The sequence below is a fragment of the Canis lupus genome, chromosome 20, assembly GCF_011100685.1.
Source record: "Canis lupus familiaris isolate Mischka breed German Shepherd chromosome 20, alternate assembly UU_Cfam_GSD_1.0, whole genome shotgun sequence".
Classification (NCBI taxonomy): domain Eukaryota; kingdom Metazoa; phylum Chordata; class Mammalia; order Carnivora; family Canidae; genus Canis; species Canis lupus.
The window spans coordinates 42398959-42424760 of NC_049241.1; the positions used below are offsets into that span (position 1 = coordinate 42398959).

The 25802-nt window shown below is 48.7% G+C and overlaps 2 protein-coding genes across 5 annotated transcripts; both read left to right on the top strand.

Moving 5' to 3' along the window:
- The first annotated feature begins 7519 nt into the window (after window positions 1–7519).
- On the top strand, window positions 7520–12470 carry LOC609278 (serine protease 44-like). Of its 4 annotated transcripts, none has more exons than XM_038565288.1 (6): window positions 7520–7614; window positions 7748–7936; window positions 8127–8295; window positions 8664–8926; window positions 9868–10025; window positions 11536–12470. In XM_038565288.1, exons 1-6 carry the CDS (start codon window positions 7551–7553, stop codon window positions 11767–11769), a joined length of 1077 nt encoding a protein of 358 aa, XP_038421216.1. In that variant the 5' UTR covers window positions 7520–7550; the 3' UTR covers window positions 11770–12470. The 4 variants fall into 4 exon arrangements, with proteins under 4 accessions (XP_038421216.1, XP_038421218.1, XP_038421217.1 ...); XM_038565290.1 differs by having other exon boundaries at window positions 11888–12470; XM_038565289.1 differs by having other exon boundaries at window positions 8859–8926.
- A 1615-nt stretch (window positions 12471–14085) lies between these two features.
- LOC476645 (serine protease 45) lies at window positions 14086–22911 on the top strand. The gene is made up of 6 exons (XM_038566645.1): window positions 14086–14222; window positions 16129–16155; window positions 19609–19756; window positions 20243–20517; window positions 21384–21547; window positions 21858–22911. The coding sequence occupies exons 1-6, from the start codon at window positions 14123–14125 to the stop codon at window positions 22089–22091; spliced, it is 948 nt and encodes a 315-aa protein (XP_038422573.1). The 5' UTR covers window positions 14086–14122; the 3' UTR covers window positions 22092–22911.
- The last annotated feature ends 2891 nt before the right edge of the window (window positions 22912–25802 follow it).

Consider the following 25802-nt stretch of genomic DNA (forward strand, 5'->3'; position numbering starts at 1 on the left):
GCCTTCCACCCTGCAGCTCCAGGCTTGGAACAGAGCAAGACTTGAGGAAATATTTGGCAAATGAATGAAACAGATACGTGAATCCTCCAGTCTCTTTTATCCCCTTACTCCTCTCTCCCAGTGCCCTCCCGGCATTGTTCTGTCCCTCTTTTCATTTCCAGGATAACTGGGCAAAGAGGAAATCCCACAACTAGATAGCCAGGAGTCACAGCCCTGGCTGGAGGAACAGTGGCCAGCTCTGGGGTAGGGTCCAGATGGGATGCCCTGTGGCATGCTGATATTAGAATGTGTTTCTTGCTGCGGGTGGGGGCGGAGACAGGAATTTAGTTGAGCGGTTTTACTTACTGAGGATAAGCCTCTGGCTACCAGAAAAGCTAGGCAAAGCCTCTCAGCAAGCAGGACACCAACTGCCAAGTGAGTGGTAAGCACTTTTAGTCTTCACAACTAATATTCATGGAATACCTTTTGTGAGTCAGGCACCGGGCTTGGCCACAAAGGAGATGAGGGCCGGTTGATAGGGTGATCCTCAGGTCAGGAGTGTGTGGCTGGGCAGAAGCACCCTCTGAAAGAATATATTCATGAGAGACAGAGAGAGAGAGAGAGAGAGAGAGAGAGAGAGAGAGGCAGAGACACAGGCAAGAGGGAGAAGCAGGTTCCATGCAGGGAGGCTGATGTGGGACTTGATCCCCAGTCTCCAAGATCACACCCTGGCTGAAGGCGGCACCAAACCACTGAACCACCCAGGCTGCCCCCTCTGAAAGAAATAGATGACACAGGCAGAGGAGGAGGTTGAGGGGTAGGCAGTGAGTTCTCCTAAATATATTAGACTTTAAAGAGAAACAAACAAACAAAAAAAGCGCTGGGGGTTTCGAGTCATAAGAAGCAAGTGACACATAGCAACAAGTATTCCTAGGGCCCAGATGGCAGTTGTGAAATACATTTTCCCACCAAAAGAAATCAGGGCCTCTTGGGAAAACAGTTTGAGAAATATCCAGCTGTGGAACAGGAAATGTGTCAGATGAGACAAAAATGTCATGTCGTACCAGGTAGCAAGGAAGGCATCCAAGTGGCCAGGATCATGTCAGAAGGGCTCAGGAGCCAACCGGAAGGGGTACCCTGGAGGGACATGTGGTGTTGCCACCAAATCCCCCTGGCAGGGTAATCACATAATTCCCTAGCTCCTGGAAATACCGCCTCAGCGGCAACCCTCACAAAAGCTGCATGTAATCACAGGAACTAATGCACTGCTCGGGATTCCATCGTTTTATAGGATGTAGCCCTTGGCAGATACTTGGCACACAGGGACAGAAAGGTCCAGCCTTCTTCCCTTACTTGGGGACAACTTGGAAGGGGTTCTTGGAGGATCAGCTGAGACCTCAGTGGCACATGCACTGTAGCTTCTCCCATTGGCCAATTCTGCTTTACTTGCTCCTGTACAGGTGGATCTGCAGGGAACACTCCTCCATGGAGCCTCGCATACGGTTCTGGCTCAGGAGCTGCTTCTGGGGAACCCCAGCTGACCTACTTGGCCTGGCCAACATGAGACAATTTGAGTTTCTTTTAAAGATTTTATTTATTTATTTATTTATTTGAAAGAGAGCATGAGTGGAGGGGAGGGGCAGAGCGAGAGGGCAAAGCAGATCTCAGGACCCTGGAATCATGACCCAAGCTGAAGATAGATGCTTAACCAACTTAGCCACCCAGGCGCCCCATAATTTGAGTTTCAATAAGTGTTTCAGTTCTCTACTCCAATCATCCCAAACCCAGTTGCTAAATATAACACAGGTTTTTGTTGTTGTCATTGTTGTTGTTTGTTTTGTGGTTTTTATGTTCTCTGAAGTAGCCATGAGCACTGAATTAGCAAATACTGAACAACTGCTTCTCAGAGAAATACAGGAGTAGATTCCTGGGAATCTCACATAACAAAATGCTCAACGTCAGGGAAATACAAATCAAAATTACAATGAGATACCACCTCACACCAGTCAGAATGGCTAAAATGAACAAGTCAAGAAACAACAGATGTTGGTGAGAATTTGGAGAAAGAAGAACCCTCTTACACTGTTGGTTTGGAATGCAAGCTGGTGCAGCCACTGAGGAACAGGGTTTCCTCAAAAAGGTAAAAATAGAGCTATCTTATGACCCAGCAATTGCACTACTAGTATTACCCGTAAAGATACAAATGTAATGATCCAAAGGGGCACCTGCACCCCAATGTTTGTAGCAACAATGTCCACAATAACCAAACTATGGAAAGAGCCTAGATGTCCATTGATGATCCTAGATGAATGGATAAAGAAGATGTGGTATATACACAACGGACCACTACTCAGCCATCAAAAAAAAAAAAAAAAAAAAGAAGTCTTGCCATTTGCAACGATATGGATGGAACTAGAGGATATTATGCTAAGTGAAATAAGTCACACAGAGAAAGACAGTTATGTGATCTCACTCATATGTAGAATTTAAGAAACAGGGACGCCTGGGTGGCTCAGTGGTTGAGTGTCTGCCTTTGGCTCAGGGCGTGATCTTAGGTGGCAGGGATCGAGTCCCACATCAGGCTCCCTGCATAGAGCCTGTTTCTCCTTCTGCCTATGTTTCTGCCTCTCTCTCTGTGTCTCTCATGAATAAATAAAATCTTAAAAAAAAAAAAGAATTTAAGAAACAAAACAGAGGATCATATGGGAAGGGAGGGAAAAATAAAACAAAGATGAAATCATAGAGGGAGATAAACCATAAGAGACTCTTAACCACAAGAAACAAACAGGGTTGCTGGGGGGATGGGGTAACTGGATGACAGGCATTCAGGAGGGCACATGATGTGCTGAGCACTGTTTTTTTTTTTTTTTTTTTTTTTAAAGATTTTATTTATTTAATCATGAAAGACACACAGAGAGAGGCAGAGGCACAGGCAGAGGGAGAAGCAGGCTCCCTGCGGGGACCTTGATGCCAGACTCAATCCCAGGACCCCAGGATCACCACTGAGCCACCCAGGTGTCCCAGCACTGGATGTTATATACAACTGATGAATCATTTAACTCTACTTCAGAAACTAATAATACACTATATGTTAATTTATTGAATTTAAATTTAAAAAATGATTTCTAGGAGTCTCACTGCACATTTTCATCAGGTCGTCAATATATAACTTTATTTTCTGTTTGTTTCTGGCTTAAAGACATCTTATTTAATACACTCTGTTGATTTATTATCATTGAACTCAGGGCCAGCAGAAGTATAATTCAAGCCTGTACAAAGCTCACCTAACACGTATTTTCTCTGCGATACATATTACAGCCCAGGGTCCTTAGCAACACGAGACAGCCACTCAGTAAATATGCTTGGGGGTCATTTTAAACAGCAAAATCAGCAGCAAAAAAGCACAAAAATGGAAAAATATGGGACATGATAGCCTGGGAATGGGACATGACAGCTGAAAATGGAAGGCATGGTGTCATCTTATCAACCTCAGCTGAGAATGGTGCTCGCATTGTTTCTGATGAGGCACCTACTGTCACCCTTCCTTTTGTTCCTCTCACATCATCATTGGTTCTGAGCCATTTGATTAAGTTGTGCCTCAGTCTAGTTTCATTTGCTTGGGGTTCATTGAGCTGATGGGCTCTCTGGGGTGATTGTTTTTATTAAATTTGGAAAAGTGGCCATTATTTCTTTAAATACTTTTGTCTCTCCTGCACAGCATCTCTCCTTGTGAAAGTGCCAGCACACATGTCTTCAGCCACAGCCCATGGTGTTCTGTTTTTTTTTATAATTCCTTTTCCCTCTGTTTCATTCTGGTAATTTTTTTTTTTTAATTGTCATGTCTTTAAGTTCACTCATCCCTCCTTCTGCCATGTTTAATGTTCTGTTACTCTCATCAGTCACTGTATTTTTTCATCTCACACATGGTAGATTTTATACCTGGAAGTTTGACTTGGGTCTTTTTATATCTTCAATATCTCTACTTAACTTTTGAATATATATGTTTAGCTTACAGTTATAATAGTTGTTTTAGTATTCTTGCCAGTGGTTTTAACATTTGTGTCATTTCTGGGTTGCTCTGGATTGATTATTTTCCTCATTACGCATGGTACCTTCATGCTCCTTGAGTGTTGGGTATTCTTTGTTAGGACACCAAATATTTTGACTTTTACCTGGGTTTTTGATATTTTCCTCGAAATATTCTTGAGCTTTATTTGGGATGCAGTAAAATTGCTTAGAAACGGATACTTTCAGGGCTCACTTTGAAGATTTGAAGGACGGGGACACTTCTCATTCTAGAGACTGTTATTTCCTGTTGCCAAGGCAAGACTCCTTTCTTTCTTTCTTTCTTTCTTTCTTTCTTTCTTTCTTTCTTTCTTTCTTTCTTTCTTTCTTTCTTTCTTCTTTCTTTCTTGATTTTATTTGAGAGAGAGAGCATGAGCAGTGGGGAGGGGCAGAGGAGAAGGAGAATTCCTGCTGAGTGGGGAGCCCGAGGCAGGCATGGTCCTAGAGTACCATGACCCGAGCCGATGGCAGTCACTTAACTGACTGAGCCAGCCCTGCACCTGGAGACAAGACCTTTCTGAACATGCTGTCAAGTGCCCCAAGAATCTTCAGTTTTTCCAGTCTGCCTGCTGAGAACAGGCACTATTCCTGGCCTCAGGTGAGCACTAGGCATTGTTATTTTTAATCTTTTCAAGTGGTTATTTCTCAAGCTTCAGGCAGGTTGTCCCCACCACCACTCACTAATCAATATGCTGGGGGACACTTGAGGGGGAGTCTCTGCAGAATCTGAGAGTTCTCCCCCCATCCCCAGTGTTCTCTGTATAGTTGTCTTGGGGTCCGCTGCCTCTCAGCTTCACTCGCTCACCTCAGGGAGATCTGTGGGGTTCTGCCTAGGTTCCCCTTCTCTGAACTGTGGCCTGGAAACTCTGAAGGCCTCAAGCAGAGGCCATGATAGGACTCACCCCATTCAGTTTCCATCTATCAATGGTCCAGCCCTTTGTAGTCTGGTGTCCAGGGTCCTGAAAACTACCGTTTTATATATATATATATATAAGATTTTATTTATTTATTCATGAAAGACCCAGAGAGAGAGGGAGAGACAGAGACAGAGGCAGAGGGAGAGGCAGGCTCCCTGCAGGGAGCCCAATGTGGGACTTGATCCCAGGACCCCAGAATTACACCCTGAGCCAAAGGCAGATGCTCAACCACTGAACCACCGAGTTTCCCCTTGTTTCATATTTTGCCCATCTTGGTTGTTTGGGTGGGAAGGGCAATCCATATTAGTCTATCTTGGCCAGAAGGACAAGTGAGCACATGCATTTAATAATATTCTTCTATGGTTAAAATAAAATATGTTATATCTTTAAGTTGCTTCCGTTTATTTATTCTGTATTTTTCTTTTATTCCATCTTCCTAGAATGTTGTCTCTTAGTAAGCTTTTCGGAGAACAAAATTCTGATTGTATTCATCTTCTTCATAATTTTGTCTCCTATTGATTTCTGCTGTTCTTTCCCGCTATTCCCTTTTTTCTCCCAAGCCCTGTCTTTGTAAGTACCCCACTGATTGCTTTCACTTTCTGAGCTGCATATTTAGCCCATTTGTTATCAGTTTTGTTTATTTTCTGATATGGTCAAAGTTCTAAATTACTTTCTAGGACTACTATAGCTGCATCACATGGGATATTTCATATGTAGTGCTTTCATTGGTAGTAACCTTTAAATCGTCATTATTTTTGATTTTTAAAAAATTATTATATTAAATAATTTAAAAATTATTTCCTATATTTAATTTAATTAAAATTAAATAAATTATTTACTAAAATAATTATTAGATTATTTTAAATTATTTTTAAGTAAGCTCTACACCCACCATGGGGCTTGAACTCAGGACCCCGAGATCAAGTGTCTCATACTCTACTAACTGAGCCAGCTGAGTGCTCTTCTCATGATTTCCTTTTTTTTTTTTTTTTTTAAGATTTTATTTGTTTGTTTATAGAGTGAGTGAACAGGGGGAGGGGCAGAGGGACAGAGAATTCCCAGTAAACTCTGTGCTGAGCATGGAGCCTGACACAGGGCTCAATCCTGTGACACTGAGATCGTGATCTTAGCTAAAATCAGGAATTGGTGGTCATAGAAAAATATCCTATAATTTTTGCTTAATTTTGCCTCCATAAGCAATGGGCTTCTTAAGAGGAATATTTCAAAAATTCTGTTTTCTCATGAAGTTGGTCACCTGTTGTTTTACATATTAAGGGCTCCTCATTGCATCTTTTCAATTATTTCTTATTTTTATTGTATATAAATCTCTCTGTCCCTTCTGTAATCTAATTAATTAATTTTTGGAGAGAGTGCGTGGAGCTGGGGGGGGGGAGCATGGGGGCAGAAGGAGAGGGAGAGAGAATCTCAAGCTGACCTCTCGCTGAGTGTGGAGCTCATGCAGGGCTCTCAGAACCCTAAGGTCATGAGCTGAGCTGAAATCCAGTCTGATGCTTATCTGACTGAGCCACTCAGGCACCCCCCTCCCCCCTTTTTTTTTTTAACTTTATTTTTTTTTATTTTTAATTTTTATTTATTTATGATAGTCACAGAGAGAGAGAGAGAGAGTGAGAGAGAGAGAGGCAGAGACACAGGCAGAGGGAGAAGCAGGCTCCATGCACCGGGAGCCCGACATGGGATTCGATCCTGGGTCTTCAGGATCACGCCCTGGGCCAAAGGCAGGCGCCAAACCGCTGCGCCACCCAGGGATCCCCCCCTCCCCTTATGTAATCTTCACCTTTGATTTTATGATCTGATAGAAAATTGCTATCCCACCTTTCTTTTGCATCAGATTTGTCTGGTATTTCATTCCTGTCCCTTTATTTCCAATGTATCTGCCTCTCTTTTTAAAAATATCTAGTATCTTCAGGGATCCCTGGGTGGCTCAGTGGTTTAGCACCTGCCTTTGGCCCAGGGCCTGATTCTGGAGACCCGGGATCGAGTCCCTCAACGGGCTCCCTGCATGGAGCCTGCTTCTCCCTCTGCCTGTGTCTCTACCTCTCTCTTTCTCTCTGTGTCTCTCATGAATAAATAAATAAAATCTTTAAAAAAAATATCTAGTATTTTCAGATAGTGTATTTCTGGACCTTATCTTTTTTTTTTTTACCAATGTGAAAATTCTTGTTTGTCTAGTATGTCCAACCTGTTAACACTTAATTGCAAATGCTATCATATTAGGATTCAATACTGCTCTTTGGTTTGGTATTTTCTATGTATCCTACTTTCCTTTTATTTTTCCATTGGGTAGAATGCATTTCCTTGTCCTTTTGAGGGCTCCAGGGATCAGATCACTCTGGGGTGTATAACCCAGAAGATCTCTATTTTACTCTTGATAAAAGCAATGGCATTTTCAGGCGCCTCAGGAGCCTTCTGGATTGTTTTCTGTCGGATAACCGGGAGGTGGGAATCCTGGAGGTGCAGCTGGCTGGGAAGGGTGCCGGACAGAGCACCTCGTCCGGCCGGCGAAGCGACGGCAGGGCCAAGAGCCGCCGCGAGGGGGCGTCCCCACAGGGCTGCGGCGCACGCGGGCCCATGGCGTCCCGGGGCGGCCCCCTGGGCCTCCTGCTCTGGCTCCTGCTCCTCCAGCCCCTGCTTGGTGGGACCCCGTGGGCGGGGAGGGGGCGAGGGCAGGCTGGGCGGCACGGGGAGTGGGTGGAGGAGGGGTGCTGGAGGAAGGGGCAGGCGAGAGGGTGCCCGCGGGCCAGCTCCTGCCTCACCGTCTTCCCCAGGTGAGGGGTGCGACCCCAGCGAGGACTCTGCAATGACCCCGGCAAGCTCAGAGGCGCCCTCGCCACCAGGGCACCAGGAGTCCCCGCGGATGCCAATACCCACTGCAGCCCCACGGCTTCTAGCGCTCGCAGTGGGAGAGGCCCCGGAGTCCCATCAGACCACTGAGTATGAACCACTGTCTCCTCAAGGTACTGCCTCTGGACAGGTGTGGACAGGCCTGCCTGGGAGGCCACAGGGGGAGCTGCTTGGCTGGGCAGATAGAAGGGTCAGACTCTGTCTTGAAGGGTTGGAGAGGAAACCTGGCTCTGTCCTGGTGGCCGACCAGGGGCTGTGGGTGGGAAGGAGATGGTAGCTTCACCTCCAGCAACTTCTCTTTAGTGAGTCAGCTAGAATGTGGCCCCAAGTCTACGAGGAGAGCCTGTTCAGTGCCCGCCTCAGACAAGAAGTGGCCCTGGCAGGTGAGCCTGCAGGCCCGGGATAAACATGTATGTGGAGGCTCCCTCATTGCTCATCAGTGGGTGCTGACCGCCGCCAACTGCATAATTGGGTGAGTGTCTGTGGCTCCAGCTTGGGCTCTGTGACCTGGTGCCAGTCCTACTCCCTTCCCTGAGCTTCCTCTTCCTCCTCCTCTGAAAAGGAGTCACGGCTCCCTGAGTTTTATTCAGTCTTGAGTGAGACTTGAGAATTTGCGTGTCTACCAAGTTCCCGGCTGCTGCTTTGGTAGCCTTGGGATCTCGCTCGGATGACCACTGGCTAGAGTGGTTAGGGTCTGGGCATGGGATATGGTTTGCAGGCAGGCAGGGGCCTGGTGCTGGCTTAGGAGACAGGAGCAGGCTGGGAAGAGCCTGGAAAGTGTGGAAGGGGTGTATAGAGACGCTCCGGGATCTCTGTGAAGGCTGCGTCCTCTTCCCACAGCCACGAGGAATATACAGTGAGGCTGGGAGACAACTTGTTACAACCTCATTCCGAAACGGCACTGGTGGTTCCAGTTGAAGACATCCTTTGCCATCACTTTTTTGATGATAAAACTTTGAGACATGACATTGCCCTTGTTTTCCTGGCCTCCTCTGTGAATTACTCTTCATCCATCCGTCCTGTGTCCCTCCCTAGAAGGGTTCTCCAAGTGGAAGCTAAGACAGAGTGCTGGGTGACTGGCTGGGGCCACCTGGAAAAAGGAGGTGAGACCCGTAGTTGGGGAGCCGAGGGGGCAGGCTGGTGCCTTGGCCTTGGCTCCCAAGCTGTTCCACAAGGGACAGGGAAGCTGATTCTTTAGCAGGTGGGCAAGGGAGGAGGATGAGGTACTGCCAGGGAGTAACTGAACCTCATTAAGAATTGTTTAATGAGGGGCACCTGGGTGGCTCAGTCCGTTAAATGTCTGACTTGGGCTCAGGTCATGATCTCGGGATCTCGGGATCAAGCCTGAGTCGAGCTCCCTGCTCAAAGGGGTGTCTGCTTCTCCCTCTACTTCTGCTCCTCCCCCACTTGTGTGCGCTCTCCCCAACCCCACCTCAAAAAACAGAAAATCTTTTAAAAAAGAACTGCTGTTGGAATGTTAGCACCTGGGGGGTTGGGTGCCAGGGATGGTGGGTTTTCTCTCGTGTGGCTTTCAGCTCCAGGGTGATGAGGTAGGTGATGGGCTGTCTGCCAGTTACAGCTGTTCCTCCCTGGAGGTACCTGCTGGGTGGGGAGGGAGCTTTTTGTGCCAGGGGGTATAGGCTGAGCCAGAGCAACCCTGTTGGTGAGGGTTAGGGCCTTCCTAACTCAGGGAAGTGGCTGGATTGGTACCTTTGGAGCATCACCTGTCTGAGAGCCTGTGATTCTGCTCTGCACAGGACACCTGTCACTTACTCTTGGTACTCAGAGTGACACTTGCTTTTCATTGCAGGTTGGTAAGGCCTTGCCTCCTTCTGTCCTGAGGTGTCCCTCCTTCCCCCATCGTGGCTTTTTTTACCCCTTCCTCTTCCTCTCCCCTGACCACTACACATTCAGATCCCTCCCGTCAATGGGATGGTATCTACTGCCCCGACTTCCTCTCAGGGGGCAACAGAGCGTGAGTGCAGAGAGGGTTTGGGGACTCCTGTGTTGTCCACTCACACAGACCCTGACTTTCTCCTTGTAGCTTCAGCAATGGTACCGGTTCACCTTCAGGAGAGCAAGCAGCTCATTCTTCACTACAGGAAATGCAACCAGATATTACAGGCACAGTTAGGAACACTTCGCACCCTAGTGAAACAAGGGATGATCTGTGGCTATCAAGAGGAGAAGGGTCCCTGCAAGGTCAGTTCATGGCTCCATGGTGGCCTCCGCATCGAGGATGTCCCCTCAAAGTCTCCTCATTCCCGAGTGCCAGGGCCTGGCTCATCTGCCACCGCTCCCCTCACTCGTGGGGGGAACCACTCATTGCTCCCCTGAGCTGGCCTGGCCTGTTCCTTCAAAAGGGAGCAGCCCTTGCTGCCTGGGGACACTGCCAAGGTGGGGGGAAGTCAGGGAGTGGATAATGCTAACACTCTGAGTTCCTTTCATTGGGTTCCTCCCATGCGGCACTTAGCATGTGACCAGTGGGAGCATCTGTCCCCATTAGCTCTGTTAACCCCCCAGTCATAACCCTGCCACAAAGACATCATACCCGTCATACATGAGTGAGGTCTGAAGGTGTTCGCTTGGGGTCCCCCTGTGCGTGCCTGCAGGACTCCTGCACTGAGTGCTTTCTGGAGGAGGGGGCATTTGGGCTGGGTCTCAGAGGATGAGTATTTGGATTTCTTGGAAAGAGGAGAGGAGCCTTGTAGGGAGAGGGAGCCTCACATACAGCAGCTCTGAGGTGCAAGGGAACCTGTCATGTTCAGGGCATGTCTTCCAGGTCTGGAGCAGTGAGGTGGTCAACAGGGCCAGGGAAGAGGCCTGGAGTGGGAGTATGTGTGGCCTGGAGTGCTGGGCTGAGTTTCTTGATGCCGCCCAGGCAGGACTGCAGGCTAGGTGTTTGTTTCCATCGTCTAGGCAATGCTGCTGAGTTCTGAGTAGGACCTGGGGTGGTTAGGGGGTAAAGAGGGTGTACCTGAGGTTGAGTCACTGACTGCTGGGAGGGTGGGGGTGAGGGACAGGTCAGGAGGGCTCTCTGTTTCTGTCTGAGCTGGGTGGTACAGAGTGGGGGCACCAGAGCAGATCTGGGAGAGGACATGCAATGTTCTGAGATGGGGGCCTTAGGCTATCTGGGACAGTCTAGAGACGGGGAACTGATGAATGTGTGGTGTTGGATATGTGGGTTTAAGGCCAGGAGAAGTTTCAGGTTAGAGATAAGGAGTATGGGATCCTCCCATGCACAGTTGATATTCAAAATAGTTCACATCCATTGAGGCCCAGGACTGAGCCATCAGAAAAGACACCAGCCTTAGAGCTGGAGTAGGGCTGTGGAAGCTGCTCACTGTGCCAGGGGCACCCCTTTGGTTGTTGGGGCATGGGAGGCTTGGGGAAGACCTTGGGGCAATGAAGGAACAGGGGTATTCCAAGAGGATTTCAACACGCTGCTGCACTAGGGCCTACTGGCTGTATATCACGTGTGCATCCATAAGCACCTGGCAAGGAGGAGACTTTCTCAGAGGTTCTTAAACTTTTCACTTAGTTTTCAATTCTCAAATATTCTCAGAAACCTAGGGCTGGTGGGTGCTTGGGGAGGTGGGGTCCTGGGGAAGCCCTATGTGTGCCTGTCTCCCCAAGACTTGCAGTGTGATCAGCCAGTTCTAATGTTGATTCTCTTCCATTCCTGTGTTTGCTTTTTTTCCTCTTTCTCCAGGGAGATTCTGGGGGGCCCCTGGTCTGTGAATTTAGAGAAACATGGGTCCAGGTGGGGATTGTGAGCTGGGGCATTGGCTGTGGTCACAAAAATTCTCCTATAGTTTATACAGATGTTAGTTTGTACAAAGAGTGGATCAGCAGTCACTTGAATCAGGCTTGCTCTTTGGGCTCAGCAGGCTTCTTCCCACTTCTGTGCCTGTTGCTGCCGCTGGGCATCCTGGTGGCCCCATGATCACCCTGGCCCACTCCCCTCCTGTTTCTGAGTCTCACACTGGGCCTCTCCTCTGACTTCCCACTCCTACTCAAATGCTCCTTCCTGCAATTCTGGTTGGCATCCACTGACCCTGTAGAGGACCACACCGTAGAAGGTGGCAGCAAGACTAGAGCCCAGAAAGTGCCCCAGCCTGATGCCCCAATCACCTGCCTCGGCCACACCCACACCTTGGCTGTGCCCTGCCTGCCTGGAAGGAGGGAGTGCAAGCATGCCAGCTTGAGAGCCAGCCAGCCTGCGAGGCGGACCCCAGTGCGTCCTTGCCATCTTGGAGAGCCTCTACCACAGAAGAGACCTCAGGAGCAGTGAGACAGCACTGGAGCTGGGTGTGGGCTCAGGCTGTCACCTGAGACTCTGTCAGAGCAGTCAGCTTGCTGGTGGTGCAGACAGAGGGGGAGGAAGTGTCACCATGTCCCTGCTGAGGTGGGAGACCTGGGGTTTCCACATCTGCCTTGGGTGTGTCTGGGGCTGGGAGGAGTTCCCCTTTACCCAGCAAGGATCCCCCTATGCGTGGCCAGCCTGTGGCACACAGGCCCTCTGTGATGGCAGCCCTGTGATGGGGCCCCCCTTCCTCAGTAGCTAGTGGCCACATCCAGGCTCACCCCAAGTTGTGTGGAGGCAGTGATGCAATGCACAGATTTCTGACATCAACTGAATAAACGGAATGTATTTCTGTTCATTCTAAGTTCTGGTCTCCTGAAAATTGTGGGGTTGCATATAACATACTCTTTAGAGAATTAGTCTCTCATGTAGCAAAAGATCTACTCATGATTTTTATTAAGCCCTCAGGAGAGTGGTGAGTCCCTGTCAGCTCATATGGGAGCCCTCTGCATGGTTTTACCTAGCCGGGTCCTGCTTCTGCTACTCCACACGTCTGCCCCGAGCTCTGCAGCTTAACCAGCCTCTGCAGCTCAGAGGAAAGGATCACAAGAGACCAGAACTGGTGACAAGGAATGAAGTTAAAGCATGAGAAATACTTCTTCATTTCTTCCACTTGCTGCTGCTGCCCCCACTCCACAATGTTTTTTGTTTTTGTTTTTAGAATTAATTTTTTAAAAAAATATCTTATTTATTCGTGAGAGACAGAGGCAGAGACATAGGCAGAGGGAGGACCAGGCTCCTCCCCTCAGGGAGCCTGGTTTGGAAAGGTAGAAAGTCAACCACTGGGCCACCCAGGTGCTGCAAGATTTTATTTGTTTGAGAGAGAGAGAGAGAGAGAGAGAGAGAGACACGGAGCATGCAAAGCACGGGGAGGAGCAACGGCAGAAGGAGAAGCAGGCTCTCCACTGGGCTGGGAACCCCATGTGGGGCTTGATCCCAGGACTCTGGAATCATGACCTGAGCAGAGGACAAACGCTGAACCCACTGGGCCACCCAGGCACCCCGTCCCCTCCTCTTTGTTAGCAAACATCTGTGCTCCTGCTGGGAGGAAGGAGCTCTAGCTCTTAGGCTCTAGTTCTTTACTCTCATTCTCTGGCTCCCCGACTTGTTTAAAATACACATCACTGGCTCCACTCCCAGACTTTTCAGTCCCGTGGGTCTGGGGGCGGGGGGCAAAAACTACATCTTTAGCAAGTTCCCGGTGACGGCGCTGCGCTGGGGCCACTGCTCCGCACGGGTCCAGAAGGCACCCTCCCCGTGACGGCCGCGCCGTGGAAGCGGCACGCGTCCCTCCTACTCCCCTGCGGGCTGTGGGAACTCATCATGCGGGCCCCCTTCGCTCCCAGCAGGGGCACGCGGCCCGCAGACCTGGACACCTCCCGCCCCAGCACCGGACGGGGAGCGGGAACCTGGGCGGCCGGCTCCCAGTTCTATCACACCCAGCAGACTCGAGACCGCGCTGCCGAGGCTCGAGGCTCGAGGCCCGGGTGAGGCCATCCTCTCCCCGGCGCAGCCTGGGAGGCCGGGGAACGCCTCTCCCTGGTCGCGGCTCCCGCAGGACTCGGCATCCCCGCGTCGGCGTCGGTGCGGCTCCAAGCTACCTTCCTAAAGGCGCCTTCCGGTTCCCTAGCCCTACCGCACCTCCCTCAGGCTGCCTCCGCCTTTTCAGATCCTCGGATCGATGGGACTTGTGAGCTTTTCCGACGCACCGAGCCCAGGGGACCAAGGTGCGGCCGGAGGTCCGGGCCAGCACGGACGGACTTTCCCTTCAGGCCACAGGCGGGCGGGCAGGCCTGCGGGGGCGGGGCCGGCGGGGCGTCGTCACGTGCCCGGAGCCGCATCACGTGCTGCAGGCGCCCCGACAGCGTCACGCTCGCCGTCACGTGGGCTCGCGGCGCCGCGTCTGCCGCGTCAGGGGGCACCGCCGGGCCTCATGGCCGCCGCGCTCCCCCGCCGCAGCGCTGGGCCTGCAGCCTCTGGGCCCTGGAGCCTGAGCCGCCGTCTGCTGCTGCTGCTGCTGCTGCTGCACTCGGGTGAGGCGGCGCCTCCTCAGCCGCCGCGTGTCCGTCGTGGGTCGCCGCGTGTCTGCCACGTTCCCTTCCCCCGCCCCCATGCGGTCCTTCTGCCCCCTAACGCCGCCCGCCGCCCGGCCCCGGCACTTGACCCCTGACCTCTGGGCCTGCGAGCTCTTCGGGGGCCTGGGACTCTAGACACCCACCCCCACACGCTGTCACCTGCCCGCCGCGGCCACCCCCTAGCATGGTGTCAGCCCCCTGCCCAACGGGCCTCCTCCCTCGGGTGCACCCCTGCACCACTGCGTCCTCCCGGGCCCACGCGGCCGTCGCGGCTGAGACCCGAGCCGCCCTCCGAGGCCTGGTCCGGCCTCCCGCCCGCGCATGCGCCGCAGGCCAGCCAGCCGCACGCGGCCTCCCTCTTCTCGCCCAGCCCCAGCGCCCCCCCCCCCCCGCCCCGCCCCGGCCCTTGTACCCCCCGCCACGCCCCGCTCGCAGCTGCCTCATTCACCGCGAAGACGCGGGCCCTCAGGGCTGCCCCCCGGACAGCTCCAGCCCAAGGGGCCCCTGAACCCCGCCGACACTGTCCTCCCCGCACCGACCCGGTCTCTGTAGCGGTCAGAGCCCTCCCTCCTGGTGGAGGTCGGCGCTGGCCCGCCTCCCTGCTGTGGCTGCAGGCCCTGCGCGCCCTGCTCCCCCAGCCACGTTGCCGCCCGTCTCCGTCCTCTCCCCGTTTGCTAGGTTCCTTCTCCGGCTCCCTTCCCCCTCGAGCAGGATTGCTCCAAGGAGCCGTTCCCAGGTCAGGCGTCCTTCCAGTCCTCCCCACTTCGCCCTTATTCCTTAGTCCACTCCTGCCGTGTCTCTGGCCTTGCTGTTCCTGACTTTCTCCCACTTCCTCCGTTTTCATGGTTTTCCAGCCCCCTGGCTTCTCAGGCCGCACCTCCTGATTCTCCTCTGCTTAGGATAACCCCCTCGCTCCCGCGGGCTCCCCAGGCCACCCACGCCCTGTCAGCCCTGTTCCCTGCAGGGCTGTCTGGGTTCCCTCTTCAGCGCCCCCCTCCCCCGGGGGCAGTGACCGGTCCTGTGATACTGCCTCACAGAACAAGCATCTGCCAGTGCAGCCTTCTGCTGCGTGACCTGGAAACGCGTTTGCTTCTTGAGGTCCGAGGCCGAGGCCTCATCTTCCTATAAACTGGGTGCTCTTACTCTGTCCTGGAGTAGGTGGATAGTAGGCACCCCTCTCTAACACCAGGAACTGGGGGTCATCCCAGACGTCGCCACGCCTGGATCCCGCATCCAGCTCCCCGTGTCTGTTCTCCCTGCCGCTTCTTCATCTAGACCACCTCTTTTCTTGCTTGGGTCCCGTGGAGACTCTGGTGGGCCCTCACTGCCTCCAGACTTGTCTGTCACCTTCCTCCTCACGCTTCAAAATTCAAGCCTGACTTTGTTACCCTTCCACTGGCCTCCCTCCTCCTCCCAGAGGCTCCCTTTGCTTCTGGGCGTCACTCCTGAGGCCCCTGGTGATTGACCCCTGGCTTTTCCTCCACGGTATCCTTTCTTGCCATCATCAGCCTTGTCCGTTATTCTCTGGAGGCTCTGGCATACACCATGGTGTTTCTTTCTTTTACAACGAATGTCATTGTCACTTTTCTGTTTTTACCTTCTTTTCATCTTTAACACCTGGCACAATAGCCCTACTTCCACAGAAGCCTCCTTGTCCCCCACTTCTTCCAGGCTCCCCTGAAACCTGCGGCCTTGTCCCTGCACTGACCTCACATAGCGGTTGTGTGTTTACTTCTGTCTCTCCCGCAGGACAGCATGGTATCTATTTGATACACTCTGCCCCCCCCCCCCCCCATTTGGCGAATGGACAAATTAACTAATTCATGATCTCTTGCTTCCTCTCTGTTCCCCTTTTCCCCTCCAGGTTATAAAGAAAACACTTCCACACCAGGTGGGTAGGGTGAGCTACTGCTTCAGAAAAACTTCAGCTCCTTGGAGGCTGTGTTCTGAAAAGGGTCACATAGATAGTGTTTCTGGGTGTGTAGGAAGCAGAATTTAGTCTCATGGGTCTGCTTGCTTTCTTCCTTTTTTCAAGATTTTATTTATTTGACAGAGAGAGTGAGAGAGCACAAATAGGGGCAGCAGTAGAGGGAGGGGGAGAAGCAGGCTCCCCCGTTGAGCGGGGAGCTCAATGCGGGGTTCCATCCCAGGGCCCTTGGATGATGACCTGAGCCGAAGGCAGACACTTAACTGACTGAACCACACCTCTGCTCTCTAAAGGGCCTTTATCCTTAGACATCAGGGATGGTGGGTTAGGTTGCTCGCTTGTTCGTGAGCTTACATAGTCATAGGTCCTCCCTGATTGGTTGTGAATTGTTTGATTCATTACGTTAGTTGTTCCTGCTTATGTCCAAGTCTCACTGCTATTCCCCCTCTTCCCCCTCCTCTCAACCTTTCTTATATGTTCAGTGAGCGTTTCTGCTTGTGTGTGTTCTTGTTGAAATATATATTGTGGTTTTGTGTGCATGTGTTTTTAACTTACATAAATGATGGATACTCTAGGTCTCTTTCTGTTTCCTCCTCTTTTCACCGGTTTTATTAAATTTTTTTTTTTACTTGGAAATAATTTTAAACTTACAAAACACTGCAAAAATACAGATAGGTCAAGGAAAACATACATCATTTTTTTCAGAATCAGTTGAAGGTAACATATAGCCTGACTCCTTATCCCTAAATACCTAGACATGTTTTTTTCTAAGACTATCCCCTTAGATAACCATAGTATCAACTGATCAACTTCACTTATCAACCACTTCTCGACCTCAAAAATGTACATTGGTACTGTGCTTTTTTATCTACTGCCCATAATCAGATTTGGTCAGCTCTTTGCATTCCTATCAGCCATTGCTACAGACCTACCAACTATAGCACAATGCAGCTTTTATATCTTTTTGCCAATCTAATAGATTAAAAATGGCTTCTTGGTTTGACATTTTTCTCATTACTAATGGGTTTCAGCATGTCTCAACGTGCTTTTGGCCTCTTGACTTTCTTCTAATAAATTGCCTGTCCTTCTCCTTTGTATATTATCTGTTGTTCTTTTTTTCTTGTTGATTTCCTAGAGTTCCTTGTATATTCCTAATACAAGTCCTATATTGATTTTCTTTTTTTTTTTTTTTTTTTAAAGATTTTATTTATTTATTCAGAGAGAGACAGAGAGAGAAGCTCCCATGGGGAGCCTGATGCAGGACTTGATCCCAGGACCCCGGGATCACAAGCTGAGCCAAAGGCAGATGGTCAACCACTGATCCACCCTGTATTGATTTTCAATATTGCAAATATTGCCTTCTAATCTGGCTTCTGCCAGTTAATTTTGTTCCCAGGATTAAAAAAAAAAAATCCTTGATTTTGATAATAATCGGATTAATCTGTTTGATGCTTTATGGTTTGTATTTTGAGATTTTGTTTAAGGAGCCCTTTGCCACCCCATGTCATATGGTCTACTGTTAACTTTAAGAGTTTCACTTTCCTATTTAGGTCTCCAAGTGCTTCTAGGGAGGAATCCAGTTTTGGTTTTCTTATTTCTTCTTTAGTGAGTCAGTTTTCCCAGCACCATCTATTCAACATCCATCCTTCACCCACTGATGGTGGTGGCTCCTTTATTTACATTAAGTTCCTGTGTTCCCAGAACAAACTCAAGCTCTCTATTCTTTTCCATTGCTCCATTTGTCTGTCCTTGTCAATACCACACTGTTTTTGTTGTTATGGTTTTGATGTGTATCTTGATACCTACTAGGGCAAGTGTCCTTTTATATTCTGCTTTTTCAGAGACTGAACTAGTCATGGACCTTTTTTTTTGTTTTTTCTATTTCAGTTTTAGAATAAGTTTATAAAGCTTCCTAAAATTCTAATTTGGAAGATGACTTTATAGATTAATTTGGGGGAAAAGTACATCTGAAATGTTTAGTTTAAAAGCAAGGGATGTCTCTGTTGGTCATTTTCCAGGTTCTTTATTAGAGGTTTTTGTTTTTTTTTTTCTTTATTAGAGTTTTATATGTATCACCACAGAAATCTAGCATAGTGTTAGATAAGTTAATTCCTTGGTATTTATGATTTTTTTGTTATTGAAAATATATCTTATTTTGAATATAGTTTCTAGCTGATTGTGCTGGAGTAGAGAAGTGTTATTGATTTAAACAGTAAGTTGTTGAAGTACTATATATACACACAAAAGTACACAAACTTTAAGTGTCCAGATCAAGAAATTGTCTCACAGTGAACCCACCTGTATAGTCACTGCCTTAGTCAGAAAGTAGAGTAACACCAGCCCCCAAAAGCTCCCTTAAGATCTCTCTTACTTTCGCTGCTCTTCTCCCACAAAAGTACCATTATTCTTGGCTTCTGACCATATAGAATCTTTTTGTCTGTTCCTCAGTGTTATGTGGTGTTTGCTGTAGGTTTGTGGTCTCTAATTTTTATAAATTAAGGATTTCCTTTCTGTTCCAAACTAAGAGATATTTTTTTTTGTTTCTAGTTTTTTTTTAGTCAAAATACATGTTGAATTTTTCAAATGTCTTTTTTCTGTGTCTGTTGAGAAAAGCATATGATCTTTTCCTTTAGCGAAAAAGAAAAAAAAAAAAAGAAAAAAAGAAAAAGAACTGTTTATGTGGCAGATACACTGAGGGCTTTTCCATTGTGGGACCACCCTGGCCCTCCTGGGACAATCTCCACATGATTGTGGTGCATTATTTTTTCAAAATATAATGTTGAGTGATATTTTATTTAGAAATTTTTGCATCTGTGTTCATTCACACAGTTGTACAACTCGACTGCTTCAGAAGTATATGCAGGTGGAGACTGGAAACTGGGGTGGCGGGGCCTCCGTGGGCTCCATGCTGGGGTTCTTTCTTGAATGGCCTGTGTAAAGATTTCTGACACATGAGTCTGGAACTCTCCTCAGTTTTGAGTAGTGTGGGGACAGACCTTTTGCATGTACAAGATGCAGCAAGTTTTATGGCCTTTCAGGAACATGGCCTCGGGACTTAGGCCAGACACCAGAGAATGCATTGCTTGTCCTAGGGCTCCTTCTGTGCTCTCTTGTTTTGGGGTTCCCTGCTAATCATTCCCTGTCGTCTCAGTATCTCTCTCTCTCTCTCCCCTGTAATATCTCTGTGTCTCTATCTTGAAGCCTTGTATCTCTGTCGTCAGTTGTCCAGCCCTGCGCCTCTGGGCAGGCCTCTGCTCTCCCTTCTTTGGCTCTGTCTCCCCATCTTTGAAATGTGGACAAGCCCCCGAGTTTACAGCTTTGTGTGCATTGTCCCAGGCTGGGGGGGACATCTTGGTCTCAGTTGTTCTCATCCTCCAATGTGTGGTCACCGTGTCCCCCTGGACATTGTTCTTGAAGTTTGCGGCAAACCCTGGTGGTCAGGGGATTTGGATGTGATCCGCCATTGGCCCTGGGAGGTGAGCCTCCGGCTGGAAAATGAGCACGTATGTGGAGGGGCCCTCATTGACCTCGACTGGGTAGTGACTGCTGCCCACTGCATCCAAGGGTGAGTATGGCCCCCGTGTCCGTGGCCTGGAGACCTATCCCCCACATTTCTTCTGTGAAACAGTGTGGAAGTCGGGAGGTGAAGGGGAGTAGGAAGGGATATCCAGAATGGGGAAGAGGCCAGCTCAGGGTCTCACAGGAGACCCAAGCAACAAATACTGTACTTGAGCAAGGCAACAGGAAAACCCTCCCTTCCCCCCGCCACCATCTCTCACGCACACGAGGATGTACACGTATATCAGCACCTGCCCACTTGCATACACCACATGCAGATGAGGCCACCTCGAATCAATGTGAACAGGGAATGAGGGGGCAGTGGTCATGTCCCTGGCCCTGAGGGCCTCCAGGCTGGATGAACAAGGTGAAGCAATCAGAGCAAACCAGACAGGGCTTCTGCTAAGCGGGAGGTTCTTCAGTAGTGGCGATGGGAGCGCGGTGTGGCCTGGGAACCTGACACCTACTACCTGGGGCCATGTGTCTCCTGCAGCACCAAAGAGTACTCAGTGATTCTTGGTACCAACAAGCTGAAGCCCGCAGACTCCCTGAGGGTCACCATGATCCCTGTGAAGGACATCGTTATGCACCCCAAGTTCTGGGGCCGGACCTTCATCATGGGGGATGTTGCCCTTCTGCAGCTCCACAGGCCCGTGGCACTCAGCAAGTACGTGCAGCCCATCTGCCTCCCAGAGCCCAGCTACAACCTGAAGGTTGGGACACAGTGCTGGGTGACTGGCTGGGGCCAGGCTAAACAGCGCTTCTCAGGTGAGCAAGATGGGCGGGGATGGGGTGTGGAACCACAGAAGGGGTACTGCTGCACCTTTGGGGGCCTTGCCTGCCGGACCCCTCCAAGGTGCCTCTTGGGAGGCTCATGACCATTACCTCTGGGCCCTGGTTCTTGGGATGCGCTAGAACTCTCCTCATGTGGAAACTGTTTTCATGGTTGACACCACTGTGCTTCTTGTGGCCACCTCAATCCGGTCTAGTAGTGCCTGGGCTAGGCATGATCTTCTGCCTCTTACAGAAGCTCAGAGTCAGGGAATCATAAATTGACTTGCCCACTTATTCATTGACTTGATGAGCTTGGAGTGTCTGCCCCATACCAAACCCTTTGAGTTGGGAACACGGGCCTCACCTGCAGGGCACTTCATACCTGCATGGGGGTGGGGGCCCAGGCTGACAAGGGAAGAGGCAGAGGCTTTTTCCGGTGATCTCGAGATCAAGTTGGAAGGGGTCTGTGATGAGCTGTGGCCATGGGATCTATCAGAGATGCCTGAAGGAGGAGCAAGTGTTAACTGGGTGACTGAGGGCACGACTGGTGCAAAGCTCAGAGGCTGGAGAGAAGCAGGACATGGTCATAAGTGGTTTGTAAGTGGTTGCACTGAGACTTGGATTGTGGCCTGCAGGGTGCAGAAGCCAAAGCTTCCCAGAGAAAGGGATCCTAGGAGAGAGCCTTAGAGGGTGAGGGGCTCATGGGACAGCGCAGGGGGCCAGACAGGTGAAAGGGCACCGGGTGTGCGAAGGGGTGTGGGTTGGCTGAGTCTCAGAAATGAAGGTGACAGGGCCGTGGGAAGAGGCCAGGGCTGAGTGCAGTGAAGAGTCCTTTCTCACCCCACCGGGCTCCTCCACAGTTAACTCCACACTGACCCCAGAGCTGCAGGAGGCTGAGGTGTTTATCATGGACAATAAAAGGTGTGACCAGATTTACCGCAAGAAGTCCTTCATCCCCCACATTGTCCCCCTTGTCCTGGGGGACATGATCTGTGCCACCAATTACGGAGAAAACTTGTGCTCGGTGAGTTTCTGGGAGGTTCTGGCAGTTCTTCTGTTGGGAGTGACCCCCAGGGCGGAGTGGGGTTTGCCGGGCTTCCCTCTTTGTCACCATCACCAGGCAGTGCTCTGCTCCCCTCTTCCTTCCCCTGTGACTTCGATCTTGCCTGATATTCTGGAATGGGTCTATAACTGAGGGGTGAAGGATGCAGTGAGATCCTCAAGGAGTGAAAGAATCCTCCGAGCAGAAGTCAGAGGGTGGGCATTCTGGGTCCTCGGGGGTCCTGGGTCCTAGTAGGGCCCAGAACTCCCATTCTCCTCTTCTCTTTACCTAGGGAGATTCTGGGGGCCCATTGGCTTGTGAAGTCGAGGGCAGATGGATTCTGGCTGGGGTGTTGTCCTGGGAAAAGGCCTGTGCCAAAGCAGAGAATCCAGGTGTATATGCCCGCATCACCAAATACAGCAAGTGGATCAAGCAGCAAATGAACAATGGGCCTCTCTCATGCCTCCAAACCTCTACCTGGCTCCTACTCCTGTTCTGGCTGCTGCAGCCCCAGATGGGTCCCTGATTTCCCCTCTCTCCTCTTTTTCCTGCTTTGCCTCTGCTGTGTGGGTCCAGATCAAGGTTAGATCAAGGTCATGTGTCTGTATTCAATAGGAGTCAAGGTGGGGAAAGAGTGGCCCCTGGGAGATGGGGCCCTGCTTTTGCATCTCAGTGGGGAGGGATGTGGGGGATGACTGGGCCGTGGGTGACCAGGAGAAGGGAAGTGTGGCCTAGAAGGGCTCTGGATTGGGGACCAGGATAGCCGGGATTAAATTTGTGCATATGTGAGCTGGCTTTGTTTTCTTTTCTGAGTGACCCTGCGGGGGTTGGGGGTGGGTGGGAAGGCAGGGTCTCCTGGAATTAATTCTGCTGGCAGGCTCCCCACAGTGGAGGCTGATGGTTTTTGCTGTGTCAGTGGTGTGGGGACATAGGGAAAGGGCCAGGGCTGAGGCCTCTGTTTCCTTATCTGTAAAGGGGGCCTGCTATAAGGGAGCTGCTAAAATATGCCTTGTAGCCTGACAGTAGGAAGGACCCACCTAAAGTGCTCCAAACTTAGCTTGCTTTCTTGTTTGTTTTTTTAAATGGCACTAAAACCTGCTTGCAAAAGTATTACCTGTTCATCATCTATGTCTTTTCTTTTAAAATTAAAAAAAAAATTATAGGCAATATCGGAATACATCCTTGGTGTGATTTACTGAAAATATTCAGAAATACATGTAAAGGTTTCCCCCCTTCCCACCTGACCACCAGTGCTGCTCCCTTCCCCAGGAGTAATCTCTTGGCATCCTTAAATAAAATGTCTATATGATTTTTTAAAATAAATGGGATCTTAGATGTATTGTTAATAATCCACATTAAAAAAATTATATACCTTGACACACTTTCTACGTCAATACCTAGAGCTATTCATTATTTTCCATCACTGCATGGGTTCCGTGCAGCTGCAACATAGGTAATGTAACCAGCACCAGGTTTTAGGCTGTTTCTGACTCTTCAGCCTGAGACAGTGCTGCCATGAATGCCAGTCCTGTATATGTGTGTGTGTGTGTGTGTTTGTGTGTGTGTGTGGGGTGGGGTGGGGTGGGGCTGGGGGAGGACATGTCTTTCTAGGAGTGGCCTGAGGTCAGGGCAGTCATCAAAGAACACACAAATTTAATAATTTTGGATGAATAGTATTCCTCCCAAAAGCTGAGCCACTTTACGTTCATACCTACGGTATAGGAAAGTGTTTCCCCTTTTGCTAAAAATGGATATTATTAATCTTTTAAGATGTGCCCATTTAATGGTAGAAAGTTATATCATTGCTATCTTAATTTGCATTTTCTTGATTGGAAAAATATCTTTCTATGTGTCCTAGTAAATCCTCTTTATATACTTTGCTTATTTTTTTTAAAAGATTTTATTTATTTATTCATGAGAGACAGAGAGAGAGAGAGAGAGAGAGAGGCAGAGACACAGGCAGAGGGAGAAGCAGGCTCCATGCAGGGAGCCCAACGTGGGACTCGATCCCGAGTCTCCAGGATCAGGCCCTGGGCCGAAGGCAGTGCTAAACCGCTGAGCCACCCGGGCTGCCCACCTTTGCCTATTTTTAAGATTGGGTTGCCTTTGTTTTTCTTATGAAAGGTTTTATCTTTTCTGAATACTAAGTTTTTGTTTGTTTGTTTTTTTTTAAAACTTTTTAAATTTTTATTTATTTATGATAGTCACAGAGAGAGAGAGAGGCAGAGACATAGGCAGAGGGAGAAGCAGGCTCCATGCACCGGGAGCCCGATGTGGGATTCGATCCTGGGTCTCCAGGATCGCGCCCTGGGCCAAAGGCAGGCGCTAAACCGCTGCGCCACCCAGGGATCCCTGAATACTAAGTTTTTGTCAATGATTTTACAAATATTTCCGTATCTTTTGGAAATATAGGGAATAGATGGAATTATGGAGTATTGCTGTAAAGACCTTTAAAATTATTATGGAGTCAGATAGTCTTTACTTTCTTTATGGGTTTTGTGCCTAGCTGAGGATGGTCTTCTCCATCTCCAGATTTTTAAGGTATCTTCCCATTTTTCTTTTTATTTTGATAAATATTTTTTTATGTGTGACTGTAATCCATTTGAAATTTCTGTTCATATGTGGTGTGAGGTGGGGATCCAATTCTGTTTCCAACTAGAGAGCCAATTACATGGATACTATTTCTTATGGAGACTATTTTTTCCTGCTGATTTGAATATCTACATTTATAATAAAGAAATCTTAATATATTCATTTTATGTTTACAAAACCTCTGTTATTGTTCCCGTTGATTTATTTGTTCCTGAGTTAGTGCTATACTGTTTCAAACAGCTTTATGTTATGTTTTGTTAAATGGTAGTAAAAGCTAAGCTCTCCTTTTAAAAAAAGATATTCCCAGGATCTGTGGGTGGCTCAGTTAGGTGTCTTGCCTTGGGCTCAGGTCATGATCCCACAGTCCTGGGATTGAGTCCTGCTTCTTCCTCTGCCTGCTGCTCCCTCTGTCTGCCGCTCCCCCTGCTTGTGTTCTCTCTCTAACAAAATCTTTAAAAAAGAAAAAGATGCTGACTAATCTACAGAGTTTGTCTTCCATGTAAACTTTACAAGCAGTTTGTCAGTTTCTATTAAAGATACTCTTGGTATTTGAGTTGAAGTTAGATATGCAGACTAATTTTACAACGTTGAATTCCTAACCAGGGTTATGGTATATGGCTCTTCTGTTCATGGATGTCTGGAAAAATATTGAGTTTATTTCTAAGTATTTTATAAATTTGGGTTACATTTATTGTGGATGATATCTCTTCCCATTAAATTTTTTTCCTGATTTTGCATATTAGGTATTTTAAAGCTGCTGATTTAAAAAAAAAATAGTGATCTTGTTTCCTGGTCATCTTGCAAAACTGATTTATTTAATTCGGCAGTTTCTCAGTTGATTCTTTTGGGTTATTTTTGGCTAATCAAATACCCTAAAATGGTGAGAGCTATGTCTTGTCCTTTTTTGAAAATCCTACCATTTATTTCTTTTGTTATCTCATTGCCCATGACTTCTAACACAGTGTGAAATAGTGGCGATACTGGTGGGGGTCCATATGCTGACCTTGACCTCAGCCTTCCTATGTTTCACAGATATTTCCTGGGAGTCTTTGCTGTGCCTGGCATGGTCTTGGGTCCTAGTGACACAGTAGTGGATTATTAAGATGATTATATGGGTTTTCTTACTTAATTTGTTCACATAGTGAGATTCATTACTAGATCTCAATAGATTTCTTAGATAAATCCCTTAATACACTGTGGATTCCATTTGTTGGCATTTGGTTGAAAATTTCTGCCCCAAAGCTGGATTGGTCTTCACTTTTCCTTTCTATTCCACCATTTGTTCAAATTTGGTGTCTTTGCTGTGTTAGCCTCTTAAAACATGTTGAGAAGCTTTTAGTATTTTTCCATGCCCTAGAGCAGTGTATATAATGCCAGCATGATCTGTTCCTGAGGTTTGGTAGATAGTGCACGTAAAACTCACTGGACCTGATAGCTTTCTTAAGGAACAGACAAATCTTTGACTATTTAAAAAATATCTTGTATAGTTATTGGCCTAGTTGGGTTTCCCACTTCTTTTTGCTTTAATTTTAGTATAGAAAAATCACTAACTTTAACCTAGAATCTTACATTTCAAACTGATGTATAAAATTGAACCTATGGCCTCTTTCCTATTTTTTGTTAAGACTATTTATTCATGAGAGAC